Source organism: Urocitellus parryii, chromosome 9 (assembly GCF_045843805.1).
Source record: "Urocitellus parryii isolate mUroPar1 chromosome 9, mUroPar1.hap1, whole genome shotgun sequence".
Taxonomy (NCBI): domain Eukaryota; kingdom Metazoa; phylum Chordata; class Mammalia; order Rodentia; family Sciuridae; genus Urocitellus; species Urocitellus parryii.
The window spans coordinates 138168604-138189420 of NC_135539.1; the positions used below are offsets into that span (position 1 = coordinate 138168604).

The 20817-nt window shown below is 49.4% G+C and overlaps 1 protein-coding gene across 2 annotated transcripts in view; it reads left to right on the forward strand.

Moving 5' to 3' along the window:
* Positions 1-20817, forward strand: part of Tnr (tenascin R) — a 72640-nt gene that overhangs the window by 12290 nt on the left and 39533 nt on the right. For both annotated transcript variants that reach the window (XM_026388494.2, XM_026388495.2), the window contains 3 exons: positions 2121-2271; positions 6876-7145; positions 12646-12831. In XM_026388494.2, coding sequence (XP_026244279.2) covers positions 2121-2271; positions 6876-7145; positions 12646-12831 — 607 coding nt within the window. The remainder of the gene's footprint in view (positions 1-2120; positions 2272-6875; positions 7146-12645; positions 12832-20817) is intronic.

Here is a 20817-nt window from a genome sequence, read left to right on the forward strand (position 1 = left end):
CACCAAGAGCTGAGGACACGAGCAGAGCCCCTGGTCTGTACAGGGGGGACCTGGAAAGCCGCTGCAGCTCCTGCTGAGACACTTCCAGGGTTTGGAGGGTCCCATGTTAGTGGCTAGGAAACTGGGCCATCAAAAAGCGGGGGCCAAGTGGAACCAGCTTCGGGTTCCACGGATTCTTTCTGTACAAACAGATGGACTAACTGTCAGCTCGTGTCAGCTCATGTCCCCAGAGGTTAGAGGCCTCGCAGAAATGCCCTGGTTCTCCCAGTTACTCAGAATGAAGTTATGACCTATTAATTAGGCAACCTTTTCTTTAAGCAAATTACATGCTCAGTCTGTGAGTTTAAAAGTACCTAAGATTCCTCTCTACTAGGTAAAGCAGCTTACTTATTTCTTTATTAATCCTAAAACCATTTCCGGCTTGCCGTGACGCCTGCCTAGCTGTCCCTGACCACCACACCTGAGGGGACAAAGTTCATCCATATCCGTCCCTTTGTCCCTGTCCTTCAACAGGAAAGAGCACCTTTCAGACTTCTTCAGATTGAATGCCAATGACACATTGGGGGGAACTAGACTATGATCTTGCCATTCTTTTACCACCACATTCTTGACATCGTGGACTGTGGGAGCTACAGATGATCTCCAAGTTCGCAGAGTTAAGACCCCACATTTCACATTTTGTTTAATTTAGTTCAGTGTGTAGAGACGAAGATTCAGAGAACTTAGATGACATAAGATCCCTAATTAGTACCAGGCTTAAGACAAAAACTTTAGTCTCAGCTCCCTGCTCCGGGGCTCTGCCCACCAAACTCTTTTGGGGATGTAGTCCTATCATGGCAAGCCAGATGCTCCTAACAGTCCTTCTATGCAAATCTATTATTGTATAAATGATCTGAGTTAAAATGGCCAATGATCAATGGAAAGCAACTGAGTTTAAAAGAAAACAGAAAGATCATGTTACTCTGCTGCCCAAGCAAGAAAAGAAAATTGTGCCAGATTCTCCTGTTCTACATACAATATGTGAAACTCTAAATAAAAGAGGGGCTGACCAGGGCATTCCAAGATCCAATGCATGGCAGCGGAGTATAACCTCTTCAGCCTCTGTAGGCAGAAGTCACAGGCTGTGGGAGGGTTATCACGTTGATTTACAAAAGTATGGCTATAAGTGACGTACAGGGAACTCGAGGTGACATAAACTGAGATGAAAGAATAGGGAAGAAGGGGAGTGTCTCAAAGGGGGCCCTCTTGTCCCCTGTGTTTCCAAGGTCACACACATGGAAAACCTAATTAATAGTAGGTAGATGATAGCTAGATAGCTGACAGATGATTGATTGATAGATGATAGATAGATAATAGGTAGATAGATAGATGGTAGATAGGTAGATGGTAGATAGATATTAGACTCTGGACCCAATATCATCTAGTTCCTTTCTCATTTCCTTTCCACCTATTTGTCTTCTACCACTCTCCTTTGTATTTTTCTTTGTTTCGTGTTTCTTTTTTCTTTCTTTCTTTTTTTCTTTTTTTTTTTTTTTTTTTTGGTATTTCACGATTATGTCTCTGAGTCTTAACTCAGCTGGGTGAGGTGGAAACATGACACTGATAGATTTTCACCCTTTGTAGCACCATGAGAAATTCCAGATATAGCCAAATAATAGCCCCAGCTCATTAAAACAATCTGGGAATATCTTAGTTTGAAATACGTTGTGGATATTATAAAGATGTTTACACACAACTGTACTCTTCTAAACAGCCAAAGGCAGGCTCGTAACACTAAATGACAAAAAAAAAAAAAAAAAATGATGGATGTTACCTGTAACCATTGAACATTCAGTCTTTGGCAAGAGCCAATCTGCATCACCTCATGAATGACTAATTTTTATTGGCAAACTTAAAAACTCAGGAGAAGCCAAAGAGATGTTCTTGAAATCGGTTCTCACCGAGCCTGCTGGGAGTTGTTCCTAGCCCCGGACTCTCCTCTGTCAGCCTGGAGGAAGCAGAGGTAGCCCCTGTTTTTACTTTCGAGTTCCCAAGTCAGTGTTCCCTGTCCTTCTCTCGTTGATTTCACTCCTGGTGACTCTCTCTTTTCCTTTCTCTGCTCCTTCCCGCTCGCTCTCCAGAACAATGAAGGAGGAGTGATTGCTCAGCTTCCAAGTGACGTCACCTCCTTTAACCAGACTGGGCTAAAGCCCGGGGAGGAATACATTGTCAATGTGGTGGCCCTGAAAGAACAAGCCCGGAGCCCCCCGACCTCGGCCAGCGTCTCCACTGGTGAGTGCTCCAGTTGTAGGTCACCCAGGAACAAGAACTGCAGAATCACCCAAGATGGGGGGAGGCAAACAGCCGCTGGGTTCCCGCCAGAGCTGAGTGGTCAGGGGGCCTGGAGATAGGTCTACTCTACCAGATACTTAGCTGACAATTCTCCTTTTGCTCTTCTTTGCAAGCATAGAAATCCATGTTCCATTAAGGAACTCTCTGTCGAGATTCTCCAGGCCATTTTTCTGATCCTCATTACTCACCAAGAGACCTCGTATGTCAACCCCTTAGTGTCGTGAGCTTTGGAACCAAAATCTCATGACAAAGACTCATCTCACCTAGTGTAAGATTTGGAGAAAGTCAGCCAAACCTTCTCAGATGTCAACCTGCTTTACAACTGAGGAGCAATAGTATGTCCATGAGTCAGTGTGAGGATTAAATGAGATAAAGCATAAAAAGTGATTAGTACTATGCCGCTAATGTTACTAGAGTCCTAATCCAGAGGCCTAACTCTGGGGAATCCCAACGAATCAGATCTGGCCATCCACCCAAAAACCAATCCAAAAAAGTAATGGTGAGAAGCAGGGAAGGAACGTGAACTAGGATGGCCATCCTGGGAAGACGAGGAAGACTCATATTTTCAGCAGTTACTGACATGAACTGCCAAGCTATATAGACAAAGGAGACCAGACATGTGCGGGACTGTGATCTGGTGGATCCTTATCTGAGGGTCGGCCAAAGGCTCATGATGACCATGGAGCTGCTGTGGCCCGTGGGGTGGTTTCTGTTCATCAGAGGTACTCACTGAGGTATTCGCTCTGCGGACTCAGAGCCAAGGGGACACATGCAAAATGGGGAAAGAGATGCCAGGAGTTTTACATGTGTAGGTCCAAATGAAGACTCAATGTTTTTAATAAAAGTGAGTATTTAACACTTAGTATATAAAGATGTACCCAGAAACCAGGCTTGGAAGTAAAAGCAGTCAGAGACAAACCATGTCAAAACAGTACGTAGAGCTGGGTCACTTTCCAGTGTGACAACCTAAGTTGCTTATTAGTTCATCCCCACAGTTCATCTCCTTCAAGGTTATTATATTTTCAGGATTGATTGGTTAACTCTATTCTATTTGCCTTATTGTTTCCTGAACTAACAAAGGGTGTTCAACTTCAAGGCCCAAAATGAGCAATTGTGACGCATATGTATGTGCCTTCACACAATATCTGTTTTTTCCTCAAAAGTCCAATGTAGTCTGTGGGATCATTTTCTTGTTCTCGTTTTGTTGCTGGGAGCACTGTGGCCCAGGCTAGGCAGCTTTCCTTGTCAGTAACAAACTCCAAGATAGGTGAACGTTGATACAGTTTTATTTTTCATAAACAGAAAGTGTCACCCTTGCAAGACAGTATTAGGTCCAGAACAAAATATTGAATTGACCAGGAAAGGGAACCACAGCACTAGGTAATGAGACCATGTAGATTAGTGATTCATCCTTTGCTTCTTGGAACCATGGAACCTCAGGTGCTGAGGCCTGTACTCTGTCTGAGAAGCACTGATTAAAACTCTGATGGCATTAGCTTGTGTTCCATTGGTGCCCTGGGGTTCCACCACCTGTGCCTTGAGGCCAGGATCAGGTGGAGATCCACACCTCTAATTACTTCCTCTGAGATGCCTCCAACCAGGGCAGCTCCACTTTGATCTGTTTTATATTTTGAACAGCCATTTTAAATGTTCTGTTTAAAAAAAAAAAAAAAAAAGTTTCACTCAAAAAAAAAAAGACTTTCAACTATGAAACCCCATAGCCTAAAATCCAAAAGTTCTCTGCTGAAATATCCAGAAGGCTAAGGGCACCGCTCAGTTCCCCAGGGTTATGCTGCAACCTGAAGTCTTGACATTAGATGACAAGTACAGATTCTTCACTTCTGATAAGGATTGTTTCTTGGTCCCCAAGCCATTCTTGTGATTTCATGTTTTAAAAAAAAAGCATTTGTAGAAGACAAAGGATGGTTCACAGAGGAGAGAGAACATTACAATTGAATATTAGTCTTCTAAAGCATTGAAAGTACTTAAAGAAGGGAGTCCAATCCTGCCTTAGTCTTATAGTCAAACCACATTTTTGCAGTATTTCTGGGTCTAGAAGTCCCTTAAGATTAAAATTAAAATGTGGATCTAGAAACCCATAGTAAATCCAGGCAGATCTTTTTCAATCAAGAAGAAAAGTCCTAGTGTTAATATTTTGACATCATGTACAGAGCCATGGGGAAAAAAAATGAAAAATGAGAAACATGTATTCCAGTTCACGTTTTGAGTAGAACTTGTGTTTGTTTAGAAATTGGGACTAAATTGAAAGCAAGATGATCCTTCCTTGATTGGAATGCGACATTACTACCAAGTGACCAACCAAAGGGCAGAATCCAAGGGTGACAACAGAAAAGACGGCCAGCTCCCAATCCCGTCTGCTGTTTTTAGGAAGCGATTGTTTAATTATTTCCTTCTGTTGAGGTCTGACCTACACCAGCCCCTTCCTGTGGAGCTCTGAGTCCTCATCTGCACTCAGCTTCTTCAGGACAGGCCATTTAGTGCATGCAAACAGGAGACCTCCTGCAGCTAGAGCCCTCTGTGCTCATAATCACAGTCTAATATGGTCACTCCATTATGGTCAGGGATTTTTTTGTATCCAAGAGTGGAAGGACAAAAGCCTTATGTGGTCATTGGATTTTCTTTTATTTTCTCCTAGAAGCTCCAGCTCCCTGAACTGTTTCCCCTTTCTCATGGTGGAGAGGCTCCCCCATTCATTTCATCTACTCAAAACCCGTTGACTAAGCGTCTCTTTCCATTATGCTTATACCACAGTAAGGAGGCCCTTCCTCCATCTTTTAATTAAATTAAATGAAGTTAAAAAGGCCCAGGTTACTTAAAACCACCGAGTGCAGCATGCTGAAAAGAAGCAGTCTGGATATTTTCTGTTCAGTCATGTGACTACCTTAAATATAAAAGACAGGACTTCATTTGATCTCCCAACCACTTGGCACCAAAGTGGTCTGGTGATTTTCATTTTGGCTGGTGCTAGATGCTAGACCCAAAATCCTAAAGTTGATTAAAAAAAAAAAAAAAAAACCAGCAGTGGGCTAGATCCAGAAAGAGGGCGTGGTGCCTATGGGACAGCCCAACTTTGAAAAGTCAAGGGACTATGTGACAGCTGAGAGAGAGACCTCATATCTGGAGTCAGAGCAGAAGGTGGATCAGTGTGGGCTGATTAAAAAACAAGTCTCAGTCAAGACACTCAGCTAACCAGCAAGGAAAATGTACCTGAATTACCTGAAGCTAAAGAGAAGTTTCTGGAAGGACATAGAGTGTTTCATAGAAACCCAGGGTCAAAAGCACATCAGGGTCTAATGAAAGACTCAAATGACAAAATGGAATGGAAGGAAGTTACTCTAGAGCTTTCTAGAAGTTCCACATGGTCCCTCATCTCCCCTCCCCTGTTGTCCCCTCTTCAGTCCTCTCCTCTCCTCTCCTCCTCCCTGCCCCATGCCATCCGATGTTTCTATTTCTGTATGAATATGATGGACCATGGCCACACCAGCTCATGGTCCAACACAGGCTGCTTAGAGAACCAGAGTCAATTTGGTGCCAATTCCAGATCCTTGGGGAATATCAACATTGATCAGATCAAATCAGAGCAATGAGGTCACACAGCAAATGCAAATCTGGAGTCTGGGCCTCCTCTTTTGCAGGTAGTGAGTAATGCTTAGCAAAGAGCTATTAGCCCTGCAGACATCCCACGAGGAGTTGAGAAGTAATCTTCTCTTCTCCCAGGTTCTCCCTCTTGCTATTCCCCTTCTATATTCCTTGGCCCTCTCCCAGCATAATTCAATATGAACAGCACCCAGCGGGTGCTAGAGCTACAGATGCTGTGCCCTGTAGGAGACCAGCCAGTTTTCCCAGCCTTCCCCTCAGCTACCTGGTGCCAGAGGCCAGGGCTCATGAGGGACATTCGCTCGAAACCTTGAGGACCTAGGTGTAACTGCAGTGTCCTTCCTTCTCAGAAATATGCAAGCCCTGGAGGAGAAAACAAAAATGGCCCAGAACTGTGTCTTCCCAGAGGGCATGTTTCCTGGGCACAAAGGCACACATCTGTTGGGTTTGGCACAGTCTCAGCCACTGAGTTGTCTGGGTGTGAGTACAGCTGGACAGGGTCAGCTTTGGAACACTCACAGTGACCTCTGAGGTCTAAGTCTCAGACGTTTAGACAGGTGGTCACTCCACAGATTTTTCCTAGGGGCCCCCTGAAGGTGGGAGCTTGGCAGCAGAAGCTTGGTCCTCAAGTCCTTGTCCCATTTCCTGCAGAAAGAAATTGGTCTGAGTCTCTCAGACCAGGAAGTGCCCTCCCATTCCCAGGCTGGGAACTGCCAGCCCCAGAAGCTGCAGCATGGTAAAGGGAGAACTGGACCAACATCAGGAGAACTGAGTCCTACTGCCAAAGTGTGCTCCTCACTTTCCCTGTCTGTAAAATGGGAGGCCACACCAGGCCCTCTTTGAGCAAGCTCACACCAGAAGGAGGGGGCAGATGCCAAAGGCTTATGCCCGACTGGTGACGTTTTGTTCTATCTGATCCTTCTCAGTCATTGATGGGCCCACGCAGATCCTGGTTCGAGATGTCTCTGACACAGTGGCCTTTGTGGAGTGGACCCCACCTCGAGCTAAAGTTGATTTCATTCTCTTGAAATACGGCTTGGTGGGCGGGGAAGGCGGGAAGACCACCTTCCGGCTGCAGCCTCCCCTCAGCCAGTATTCGGTGCAAGCGCTGCGGCCCGGCGCCCGCTACACGGTGTCGGTCAGCGCGGTCCGAGGGGCCAACGAGAGCTCGTCCACCACCACCGAGTTCACAACAGGTAAGGCTGCCGTGGGAAGAGGAGCACGGGGGAGGGGGAGCCCGCCGGTGGAGTCCTCACAAGAGGAGCAGAAAGGAGTGGGGTGGTCAGTGCCAGAAGGAGGGGAGTGGTCTGGGGCATCGCAGCACAAAGGAAAAGCAGGCACCAGAGTGAGCAGAACAGGTTCTGATCCTCGTTCTGCCAGCCAGACCAGCGACTGAGTCCTGTCCTCCGATGAGTCCCTGAGGTTTGCAAAATGACATTTGTGAAATGACACATTTATTTTGAAGACATCGGGGCATCCGTCGTGCTAGCCCAAATGACAACGTGGGGACTGTTCGGGAAAGGTGCGTCTTGCTCAGGACGCTTCATGGCCATTTGTGGATATTGTTGTAGTCATTCTCTAAATCTGTAATGGCCGCATGGCCACGGTGGAGCACCTCGGCGTGGTTCAAAGCCCAACCCGACCCACCACAGGCCGAATGCAGGGCTGTGACTCGTCCTATGTAAGCACCAGCATGGGGCCAACCCAAGCCCTGATTCCAGGGACAGGAAACTGGAAGCCCACATGATGCCTCCCAACCGCCATGGTGACCACGGCCCCCTTCCCAAGGCTGTTAGCGTCAAAGAGCTTCACCAGCACTCGGGAAGGGCCAGAGCTCAGGTGACTCGCTCCGACTCTCAGTGCCCATTAGTCTGGCCAACTGTGGGCAAGAAAGACAGGAACCACCCAAGGGACCAGCTTCCTGGCACCCTGGCTGGGTCAGCTTGGTCACTGAGCCTCGTTAATCAGGATGGGCATTGGCCTCTCTGCCTTGGGGAATGTGTCAAGGTTCTCTGCTAACTCTAAGGGGTCCCAGGGATTTGAGGAAACTGATGCCATCTGTAGGATCCGAGAACCAGCACCATCTGACAGTAGAAGAATCACTATTTCAAGCATCTTGCCTTGGGTTGTGGCCTGAGATCCTGTCGAGGGGTGGAGCAAGCCCAGGGGCTTCAAGGAGGCTCAATAGCTAGCACTCCCTGCTCCACCTGGGTTTAAGCCATTGATAAATAAGGCAAAGAATAAGAGAGAAAGACACCAAAACGTTCCCTAGGTTGGAGCGTGCAGCCAAGTGTGACTGCCAGCTAGATCTGCAAGCTGACCAGCACTGTGGACCTGGGCTATCTGTCCATGTGGCAGACCTGGGGGCTACTTGGGTTAGGACTTAGAGCAAGGAGGAATGGGAAGAGACCTGGTCCATGGGGCAGCCCATCCCACAAGAGAGGGAAGTGCTGGACAGTGTCCAGGCTCTGCTGCAGAACTGGCCATTAAGGCCACCCTCCCTAGTGACAGAGAAGCAGGAGTCTTTCAATGGGGCTCTTTCCACGCAGAAGATTTTGCTTCTTAAAAAGAAGCAAACGTAGACACTGGCGAGCTGCAGAAGGCAGGACTTCATTCTGCAAGAGAACTTCCAGGTGGTTGTCTATCCTTTACCCAGACTCCACTCCCTCACCCAGGGGGTGGCCAGTGGTAATTTTTTCTGAACACATCCCCAGACTGAATATTCTCCCTGGAAAAGAGGAGCCGAATTCTGCCCATTTCTCTTCCCTTCTTCTCCCTCATTTAACTAAAATATTCCTGGCAGAGTGTGAGGACAGATGACCTGTGCTATCCCCTCTCAGTCTGAGAATTCAAGGTCAACCCACCACGCACACACCACAGCACCTGCTCAGGATGGTGGTGTCTGCCCTGGGCAGTGCTGCATTCTTTTGTTACTTTCAGGAGAGTTTGTGTTTGGAAAGTGGTTTCTTTGTGCTCTGCTCTGATAAGGAGTTTGAAGAGGCAAAACAGGAGAAGAGGGCTGTCAAGCAGTGAGCAGCCTGGTGAAAAGCAAATTCTTGATGTTCAGGTCAACAAGATGGAAGCAGGATTGGCCAGTGGCCCAGGAAAATTCCAATCAAGACAATTACATCCCGCCTCCAAGCCCCCCCCCCCCCAGGGTTCAGCTCCCTGCTGCCCGCCTCTGCTCCATTCTCCCATTTCCGGTGCCTGGTGAGTGGCAGCCATGGCTGCCTTCTCTGTGCAGCCTGGGCCTGTCCATCCAACCCACTCCCCTCTGCTTTAGGAGCGGGGGAGGGGAGAAGAGGCCAGAAGCCGCAAATAGCTTTGCAGACAGACTCTCAAATTCGGGGTTGGCATGTGCCAGCTGAATGATGAGAGGGTACCCGGGCCCTCGCGGCAGGGCCCTTAGTCATTCCAGAACTCCGCTTAAATTCAAATTAACCAAAGTGCTTTTCCAGGTGATGGCTTCGACACTAGGAGCGCACTAATTGCACAGGCAATTAAAACAGAGATTTGCTTCCTGCATGGTGAGTGGGATATTTGCCTGGGTCTTAGCGCTGCTCTGAAAAATGAAAAGGCTCTGATGGCAGCATCCCCAGCCAGTGGCAAGGGAGAAGCCAGCCCCAACCCAGGAAATCTAGAGCCCAGTCTCTTGAATCCCCACCCTCAGCAGCCTGGCCTTCCACTGCCCTCAAGGGGGCGCCACCACCCCTGGACTGTTGCTGTAGGGGGCCTCTTTGAGCCTAAGCCTGAAGCCACAGAGTTCAGCCACGGGTGCACGTGACCTAAATGCTTCCGGAATTCTCTTTAATGCTGATATGGGTTCAACTGCGTCTCCTGAAAAGGTGTCGAAGCCCTAGTACATATGAATGTGACCTTATTTGGAAATAGGTTCTAGGCAAATTAAGATAAGGTCATTGAGGTGGCCTTAACCCAATATAACAATGTCCTTATGGAAAGGGGAACTTCTGACAGAGACAGACATGCCCACAAAGAAAACGCCACCTGAAGATGGGAGCAGAGATAGAAGCACCAAAAGATGGCTGGCCACTCCTTAGAAGCCAAGAGAGGCCGCCACGCTCTCCCACAGCCCTCCAAAGGAAGCGACTCTGCCAACACCTTGATTCTAGACTTTTAGACAATAATTTTCTATTAAAATATCCAACTTGGAGTACCATATCTGGGAAACTAATGGGAACACCAGGAAGGTCCAAGCCCCACCTGCTTTTCAGTGATTCCACTCTGGGATTCTCATAGAAATTCTTTCCCAAGTTCAACCAGGACAGTACTTACCTTCCTAGCCAAGATTCTCACTGTGGATGGCAGAGGACATGGGGGCTTCCTGCCCCTGCAACACCAGCTGTCCTCAGCCAAAGCTCTTCTCCCTGCACCACCTCACCCAAGCATCCCAAGCCCCATGGCTGAACAGCTGACAAGACTTTTGCAGAGGCTTTGAATTAGCCAACAAAACAGAGCTGATGGTGTTCATTCAGTGGCTTGGTGTGTATTTATTGAGCATCTGCTGGACCTAAGGGTGTAGAACAAAAAAGACAAGACCTGGATCACATGCATGGCATACTCCTGGGGGAAACTTGCCAGTGAAAAGGAAAGAAATGTACAAGATCGTTGTGATGGTGAGCTCTGTGATGAGAAGTAAAATGGATGACGTGGAGGGGATCCGCTGGATCCAGCCGTTTGGAAAGGCTTTCTGAGAACCTGACATTGTAACTAACATCTCAATGACTAAGTCATTCAGGGATCTGGAGCTCATTCCAGGCAGATGCAGCAGCCAGTGCACAGGCCCGAGGTAGGAATTAGCTTGATGTGTTTCAACAGTAGAAAGAAGGCAGACAGCCGAGCCCCAGGGATAGGGTAGAAGCAGGACAGGGTGATGCATGGGAGCAGGCAGGCCAGGCCAGCGGGCCTGCAGGGAGGTTCGTGAGCTCATGATGGGAGCAACAGGGAAGGCTTCAGAACAGAATCATGGGATCTAGCCTGTGCTTTAGAGTTCAGAGCCACAAGTCCCTCCAGGACCCCCATTAGCCATCTACCTCTGCCTCTCGCCCCAGGTCTGCTGATGCATTAGAGATCAGCTCTGTTCCCCGCCTAGAGGGGTGCCTCTCAGCCTCCCCTCCTAGCCAGGCCTCCAGACCCTGAGACCACAAGTAGGTTCCCCTCTGCCCAAGCTCTTGTTCCAGGAATGACCTCTTTTAGGGTTGTTGGCATTGGAAGTGTCTACTCCCTTCACAGAAAACTCTGCCCCCATCCACAGGGCAAAAGCCCTAAGAAGAAACCTCCCAGAACCGTTGGCAGTGAGTCCTCTCTGAGTCCTTATAAAAAGGGGATGTTTCCAAGGTAAGAGCACTAGGTGCAGGTCTCCACCTTGATCCTAACCCAGCTGTTCTCGCCCCACGCCCATGACACTCAGGGCCATGATGTCAGGCACATCCCCCCACGGGCTCCTCCACCCAACTGCTAGAGAAATAGCACACACAACACATCAGGCATGCACAGCTCCCCTTGCTAAAGTACTTTGACTGGAAAAACAGTTCTCAGAAAACAAGCTGCAGAGACATAAGTCTGCTAAAAGATTCACCCAATTTACATCACTAAACAGAATACTTCTCACTCCCAAGCCTCTGCTTTTGGGTGGATTTGCAGCATTCTCGTCTTTGCAAGAGGATCCAGGATACTTGCTTTGCTTTTGCAGACTACAGTTGCCCAGGGGAGGTTTGCTTGGAACAAAGGACTGGTCTGCTCCAAGTTAAATTTGAGTCTCAGTTTTTCAGGGTCACACCTAGAGGTCCCCAAATGAGTCTGACAAGACCATCAGTTCTCAGGGAGAGAAGCAGCTCCTTGGGGTTGTGGGAGAGATGCCGAAGCTGATAGTCCCTTCATTGCACTGGAATTTGTGGAACCCCAAGAGCGAGCATTGGGGTGCAATACTGTTGGAACTCAGGAAGCGTTTCGGAGGCAACAGGAAGCCAGCCCAGGGTCTGGACACCTATCTTCACACCAGGCACCAGGCAACCAACTTGACATGTATTGTCTAACCGTACGGCAACTGGAATATGGCATCATTTGCTCCTTTTACAGAAGTGGCCATCAAGTCCCAGTGAGACTGGAAGACTTGTCCACGACCCATTCCTGTAGGTGTCAGAGCTGGAAATCAAACTGAAGCTTGACCCCAAAGCCCATATTCTTCCCAGTACCTCACTTCCCCTGTCTGTGTTTTAATTTCAATCTATAAACCTTTCAGCTATTTCTATACTCATAAACTCCAGAAGGGTAGCTTGAAATCAACCCTCCTCCCTTTGCTTGATGTTCAAACCCGATTTTGTTCTCTTCCATTTTAATCACTTAAGGATTATCCCTGATTTTCTCCTACTGGGGTTCCCTTTGCTTTGTTTTGGAGCCTGTGCTATTAGTTGGCTCATTTCCAAGTTTCTGGAACCCTTGGATAGTCATGGGGTATCACAAAGTGTATCGATGTCTAATTTCCAAGTAAAACCCTCCAACCAGACCAAGGAATTTGCTGGGACAGACCAAAAAGCCAGGGGCAGAAACAGAGCTCACTCAAATGTGAGGCAGAGGGTCAGGAAGCTTGGGGTCTCACCACAAAGATTTCGAAAATTCAAGGTGCACCACAGATGCACATTATCGGGCGTGATGTTGGTGATGTCTGTCTGTTTATAGAGATTGATGCCCCCAAGAATTTACGAGTCGGCTCCCGCACAGCAACCAGCCTTGACCTTGAGTGGGATAACAGCGAGGCAGAAGTTCAGGAATACAAGGTCGTCTACAGCACCTTGGCGGGGGAGCAATACCATGAGGTGCTGGTCCCCAAAAGCATTGGTCCAACCACCAGAGCCACCCTCACAGGTAAGTGCTGTCTCTTTGGGGCACAATGGTTGCTCAGCCTACACCCTCACAGCTCTCTCTCAGGCCACTCTTCCCAAAGCCAACCCACTGAGCTACTCTCATCCCTTCCCTGAACCTCTGCAGGGACCTCCTCTTCAGGCCCATCCAATCCATCAAAACGCGGGGGGGGGGGATCTTTTCAAAATACTTTCTTGGTGATGCCAACTCATTGTGCATACCTTTGGATGGTCATGGGGTAACACAAAGTGTATCAATGTCTAATTTCCAAGTAAAACCCTCATGAGGTAACACCAAGTATTTGCCCATTGCTCTCAGAGCAAACTAAAACCCTAAGCATGGCTGGCCTGCCCTGCCCAGTCCCCTGCCTTCTCAAGTCCCACCCCTCCCCATCCCCTGGTGCCCTCTCTGCTCCTAGCCCATGGGTCTGGGAGTGCCTCAGACGTGCTGTCCTTCCTGCCATGGTGCTCTGCTCTTCTCTTAGTTCACGCTGGCTTTCCCTCCCGCCCCCAGTTCACATGCCACTTTGCAAGAAGCCAGATCATGCTGTCCAGCTCGCTCTCAGCACGGCTCAAGATGCCTCTGACCTGTGGGCATGACTCTTTGACAGTTGAGCTTCTCCCTAGACCTGGCGCTCCAGGGAAGATGGACCACATTTTCTTTTTCCCATCATTGAATCCCCAGGGTCCATTACGGTATCTAGAATATTCTAGGTCCTAGAGCAGTATTTCTTGAAGGGATGAGTGAATGAAGCTGCAAAAGTTTACTCTGATTGGAACATAGAGTGTGAGAGGCCAATGACAGGGTGAGAGCCTGGTCATCCTTATATACCCTGTAAAAACTCGGGGTTTATTCCAAAGGGCAATGAGGAGCCATTGAGGAGTTTTAAATAAGGTGATGTAATTACTGTGGTAGGCAGAGAAGGTCAAGGGCAGAGGCTGGTCAGGAGGCCATGGCTGGGGTGGTGGTGTGGACTAAGGCAGTGCCCACTGCCCCCCACACCTGGCTGGAGAACAGTGCTGACTCCTGTTGGGCCCTTCAGCATGCCCATCCAAGAGAGCCTGCTGCCAGACCTTGCCCAGGGAGGGTGACTGCAAACACAGGGCCTGGGTCCTGATGAAGGCAATGCTGAGCGGTCCTGGCCCGGGGCCGCCCGAGGGCTCCCAGACAGTCTGTTGACTGGTCTTGGCTTCCTGCAGAAGTGTCTGCCATCTTCCTAGTCAAAAGTTACCCAGCAAAGAGTGGACCTCAAACCAGGGTGGCACAATCAAAGCTGTTTTCTTCCTGAGCTGAAATCCCAGACCTCCTGGCCACAGTTATAGCTTCTTTCATCTTCACAGAAACCTCATGAGATGGTCCTGTTAGCAACCCCACTTTATAGATGAGGAAACGGAGGCCCTGGGAATCTGGACACTTGCCAGGTTCACAGAGCTAGCAAGTCCGCAGCTGTGAGTGGACTGGGCTGTGAGTGGACTGGGTTCCTGAGTCCCGGTCCGAAGGTTCTCCTCCCACCGCTGCTGCTTCCCACAAACAAGCCAAATGTAAGGGAAGGTCCGGATTCAAATGCCACAGGCTATAAAGGATGGTAAATTATTATGAGTAGTGGGTTTAGATAGGTTAGTATGTTGTGCTAGAGTGGGGCTGACGAAAAATCACACACACAAATACACACACACACACACTCACACAATGTCACACGATTATCTCAGGGAGCTCACAGCTGAGGAGATTTATGAAGGCAAATGTCTTTATGTGATTTAAGGAAGGATCAGAGGTATGTAAGGAAACCAAGTCAAGGACATGCTACTGGCTGAGACTCCAGCTACGAAGATCACTTGCTCTCTTGCAGCAGTATCTGGAGGAAGAAAAGGAAGGGCCCCGATGAGAAAGAGGGGAGGGAGCCGTGTGATCTGAGCTCCAAGCGGCAGAGCTTTCTCCCTCCAGCCCTGCTTGTACCCTAAAGAGGAAATCTTTGCAGCCTCCAAGGTCTCTGGAGACCCTGGGCCCGGTGACACATTTGGAGCCCAGGCTTTGGACTTAAATCCAGGCTCACCCCTTCCTGAGGGTGATTTGAGCCACCAGCAAGACCTCTCGGCCTGTGTTTCTCCCTCTGTAAAGCAGGGCTGCCACCACCCACCTCCCAGGGTCACCATGAATCTTCCATGAGGTCACGTATGTAGGGAGTTCAGGGAAGAGCTGCTAACACTGAGCGTCAGAAGCCACTGGGAAGTTTGTACTGTTCTTCTCCTCCACAGAGCTCAGCCGGGGACCCATGACAGCCTGGTCACCTCTGGGCACACACGCAGCCCCCTTTATTCCCACAATATAGCACCGACGGCCCTTGGACTGCAGAGGCCTTGTCTAGGAGGCCCACGTTGGCCCTTTGCTGTGGGATCTGGGCCTTCCCCGACTCTGGGCTCTGAGTCATTCTGAGGACTGCAGCAGCACACCCCCCCCCCCCGCATCCCCCTTTGCAGACCTTGCCCTTTGCCACACGGAGCCCAGCTGGGCGCAGCACCAGACATCTTCCCCATCATTCTCTGAGCAGTTCCCTCTGGAGTATGAACTTGTTTCTGAACAACAGACTCAGTGTCTGCCATGATAGCCCCCTGCTCTGATGGCTTCTTGTCTTAATGATGAGTCCGATTTTGGCTCAGCCTCTTAGGTGGGTTGGTGTCTGCTTGGCCTGTAAACCACACCTGGAGTTCCAAAGGGTCCCTGAATGTTCTCCAAGGCACCTCCAGGTTAGAACCTGGCACAGGGACTGTGGACACCACTCAGATGCTGGGTAGCAGCACAAGACAATTAGCCCTCACGGAAGACTCCCAGTGGACAGAGGAAGGGGATAGAGACCCAGCCAAGAAAGGAGATCTGGGCCCCTGGCTGAAAGGTGGTCAGGAGGCACCTCTCTGCCTAGGACTAGTACAAGTCGTCAACACCACTCTGGTTACTGCACCTGCCGTGACTCCTCTATGGGTCATCCGGGAGGCAGGTGTGGCTACCACGTTTACCTGGAAGGCAGAGGAGTGTGCCCTCGGCCACCTGTGCTCTCTCCCCAGGCCTCCCTCATGCACAGAGGCCACCCTTGAAGGTCCCCAGGACCAAGGGAACAAAGGAGATATGAACTGGCCTGTAAGCCCTCCCGAGGGCCTTGCCAACAGCCACCTGACCAGCCGGAAAAGCCACCAACAGGCTCAGAAACCCAGGGCCTCAGTCCCTTTAGACATCACAATACAACACAGGACTGCAAGGAAAGAAGACTTAGGGCCAGCCACATGTGACACACTCACTCACACGTACACAGACACACGCACATTCACACAACCACTCACACACATATTCTCAAATACACAAATCACACAGGCACAGGCACAGCTGCACTCACATCCTACCTGCACTCACACACATGTACCATGCACACACACATGCAATCACGTGTCTTGTGCACACGTGCGTGCTGGTGTGTGCAAGCGTATCTTTATCAGGTGATGTGATCGGCCACCTTCCAGGCCTCTGGTGGCCAGGGGATGTGAGGGCAGGCCCACATCCCAGTAGGTGTATCACTCTCCATGTTCACTCAGGCCCTGGTGGGGTGGTGGTGACATGGTGAGGTCCTCAAGGTGCAGAGGCAGGAGACCATGCTTGTCCATGGGAGGATCTTCTTCGAGGAACTCCCGGTCCCCTTGCCAGCCAGGCCCTCGGGCTCCCCTGCACCCTGTCTGCACTCCCTCATGGCGGCGCACAAATACCACATCAGCACCAGGCCCTCAGTGCCCTGTGGGCTCTCCTGAGAGGGGTCAGGGTGCTGGGCCTGAGACCAGGGCCAGAGTGTGTTCAGCCACCTCTGGGTGAGGTCACAGTGACCCCAAGTGGTCACTTTGGTGAGGCACCCTCTAAACACAAGGTCGTTTCTGGGACTTCAGGGGCAGGACAGTGGGTGTGGGCTGCAGAGACCCAAGCAGAAGAGGAAGGCGTCCACACACCTCCTCGTGGAGTCGGGACCTGGGGAGCCTGTCCCTTCTAGTGTTAAAAGCCTTGGGAAAGGGGCCCAGGAGAAAAGTCAGCCGGGGATGTCTCAGCTTCTGCTTTGGCTTCTTCAGCAAGGAGCACTTGTTTAGAGAAAGCCCTTGTCTATAGAAATGGGGTGTGCCTGCAGGATGGGGGGATGAGCCATGATCCTCATTAATTTCACTGGCAGCAAGAAAGTTCCCTCTGAGAATGCTCGGTATTGCTATTCTTTGCACGTATGGGTTTAGAATCAGGATGGAGTGGTCAGCTCCTCTTGATACTTGAACATCATTTATACCCCAAAGAGCAAGGGATGTCCTCAAAAGCCTGCCTCATCCGGGAGACCTGCAGAAACACCTTCTTATGCAAGAACCTTGGGGGCTTAGCCTCCATTTAACCAAAAAGTAGACCCTTGCCTCCCTGGTGAGGTTTCAGGGGCTGTCAGAAGACCCCCTGTCTTCAAGTATCTCTCCATCTATGCAATCTCTAGTTTTCCCAAATTACACCACTGGGAAATTTGCCTGCGGTGGGGTCTGATATCAGGTTCATGAATGATTTTAATAGATCTACTTTGGCACATGCTGTTCTCTCTGCCTAGAATGCTCTCCCCAGCCAACTGGCCACAAGACCCTTCAAAACCCAGTACAGACATCCTCTCTTGGAAATCTCCCTACCACCATGGGTACTATGCTACTTCTGCTTCATATATATTTTTCCACTATACTGCATGCTGAAAAAAAAAATGAGATCCTTTATCTTTTTTTTTAAATATTTATTTAGTTAGTTTTTGGCCGACACAACATCTTTGTATGTGGTGCTGAGGATCGAACCCGGGCCGCATGCATGCTAGGCGAGCGCGCTACCGCTTGAGCCACATCCCCAGCCCCGAGATCCTTTATCTTAAAGACCTAAGATTACAGTAAAGAGACAGACATGAAAACTAACAATAACCACTGAAAACATAATTGCTATTGAAACTAATAAACCAACTGCAAACTCCTTTGGGACAGGGTTCTCAGTTTGTCCCTCTTTGTGTAGGCAGGAATCCAGTGTACTAGGGCCAACTCAATCCCTGTCCCCAGAGAGGGGACTTGAGCTTCAGCCCAGGGATTTGGGAGATGGAAGGGTTCATATTTCTTCATGCTCACCTGAGCCCAACCAAGGCGGCGGTCCACAAGCACCTCACTCATGCTTTTGCTGAGCAAGAGACAGCAGTGACCGTTCTCAGGCCTCCTTCCCCCCGAACCACCCTGTTTTCCCCACTAGCAGCAGCAAGTGTGAGAGGAGGCTTCCTAAACAGTGTAGAGGTGTTCTGCCTGTATGTCACCTTGCAGTGAAGGTGAGCTTTGCTCCTCTTGTTGCTCTCAGCCCTAATTTACCTATTACTGCTGACCCTGCCCCATTCTGACCCCCATAGAACTCTATTTCCTTCCTCCACCTAGCTTTCAGGCCCAACTCCAGCCTGTACTGATCCCATACCCCTCTGCAGTGGCTCTTAGCAGCCCACAGTGTGGTACCCCATCACTCTCAAATTCCAAATCACTTTGTCTAGTCCCCACTGCCAACCTATAGCACTCTTAGGGACAGGGACCAGAAAGAACAAGGGGCTTGGGTTCTAAACCTGGCTTTCTCCAACACCAGCTTTGTGATCTTAACAGGAATGGGCTTTTCAGAGCCCCTTGCTCATGAGCAGAATCCTCCCAGCAGAGCCACAGGAGAATTAAATAAGGTGCCATGTGTGATCTCCAAGAAGTTGCAATTATAGCCGTGTTTGTTGCCATCAGAGACCCAAAACCTCTTCATTTTCACCCCTTCTTCCCTCCCTCCCTTTCTTCTTCATTATACTTGTAGATTACCTTTTGCATGTCGCTCAGGACTTGGCCTCTCGTGGGTGCTCAGTAAATAATTAATTTGCTTTTTCAGTTCAGATTCTTTTGATTCCCGGAAGGGCAAGGGCAGTGACCATTCAGCTTGCTGGTATCCCCAGCCCACAGCCTTGTGCCTGCCACAAAGGATGACCTCAATAATATTTGTCAAGCAGATGACCTGTATGCTTGAGGGGTCAGAGAAGCACAGGAAGGTGTGTGGGGAGAGTTGGGAACATGTCGACCTCCAGCCGGAACACGGGAAAGTCTATAAGGGATGGAGCACAGTGGCTTCCCATGAGATAAATTTTCTGAGCTTTGGTTGAGAAAGAGAACAGACCATTTATGTGCTGCCACTTGCAGGAGATGGATGGAAAGATAAAGGAAGCGTTGATGGAGAGCTAAGGGTTCTTTAAAGTAAGACATCCCTAGGGGTCCTGGGAGCGCTGATGGAGGTGTCCTGGGTCTGTCTCCCGTACACATTTTCTTTTCCAGCAGAACTGCATCTTACTTGCCGGCAAAGAGCAACAATTCAGTGATAGCGCAGGAAGAAAGCTGCGAACAATCAAAGGCAGGCAACAGGCACACACCTAGAAGCGAGTCCCACTCCCCATTCCGGAGGCAGGAGACCTGGGAGGGAGTGCTTTCGATTCTGCTCTGCCATTTTCTGGGAGAAGACGATTCTGTTGTAAATTATTGAACATTTCATTTAAGCTTCATAAATAAGAAACTCGGATGGAAACGTTGCATGTTAGATCCGTTTGGCAACATATAATTTCTGTCTTTCTCCCTCAATCTGTCACCCTTCATCTACCGCCGAGAATTTCTACTTCATTATAGGCAATTGAAGGTCTCAATCAGTTGCCTGAGAAGAGTAGTTTATGTCCCAAAGGTAATCTAATTTCTCCAACCAAGGAGGTACCTGGGACTCACTGAACCTATTGACAGAAGTAAATGTGTGCTTTGAAAGGACCCGGGGTGTTGCAGTCCCCGCTCCATCTAGAGACAGGTGCGTCCTGAGCCAGGGCAAGCTCCACACTGACCCCTCGACTCTGAATCTTTGGTTCCCGACAGAGTCAACAGGTTAAGCCTGAGCGACCCGGCAACCACAGGTGTACCGAGGACCCCCCTGTGCCTGCCTAGGGTACTTTATATAGCTCCAAGACCACCTACCCCAAAGGACTCAGAATCCTGGAGTCGTTTTCTTTGCTAGATAATAATAACATTGGCTACTGTCACTACGGGCCAGGGGCTTCATCCTCACATAGATGGATCTTGGTATTAGTCCCATTCTACAGAAGTTGAGACCTTCAGGTGGTGAGAATTCAGCTGTACCCTGTGGAAGGTGGCAGACCTCCATATAAAACAATGCGTCAGGATTCAACTTGACCTCCACTTTAGAGACACACCCGACAGATTAGAGAAAGAAAGAACTAAGGGCTAGGAAAGTGGTCGAGCTGGTTCAGGAGCTGATCCTAATGCCTTCCTGACTGCATTCTTTCCATTCCTTCCAGGGAACGTGGCCAATGCCACCAGGTAGTTTCTTCCACACGCACCATGGAGGTGTGTAGAGTGTAGCCTGTACCAAAGCTGCTGTTGGAGGGGTCTGGTTACCATGCAGCCTTCCCCTTGACTAAACCAAGCCATTTGTTAAAGGAGGATGCCTCAAAGCATCCCCTATCAAATTGGACTGACCTCAGGAATCTCAGGGCGGTCACAGCTGCCCTGGGAATCCAGTGAGTCTGGCAGCAGGAGATGGTGGGAGTGGAGGAGTGCTTCTCAATTCTCCTGAAAGCCCTGCACTCTCAGGCCAAAAAGTCTGGGAATCATGGTTTCCAGCTCATCATAGGCTTCCTCTGTGCCTCAATTTCTTTTTATTAAAAAAAAAAAGGTATACTGAGTTGAATACCATTCTCTGGAAATGCATGTCCACCAGAACCTGGAGATGTGACCTCATTTGGAAACATGGCCTCTGGAGACATAATCTACTTAACATGAGGTCCTACTGGATTAGTGCAGGCGCTAAACCCCATGAGACTGTTGTTATTGTCAGAGGAGAAGTCACACACACACACACACACACACACACACACACACACAGAATGCCATGGGACCC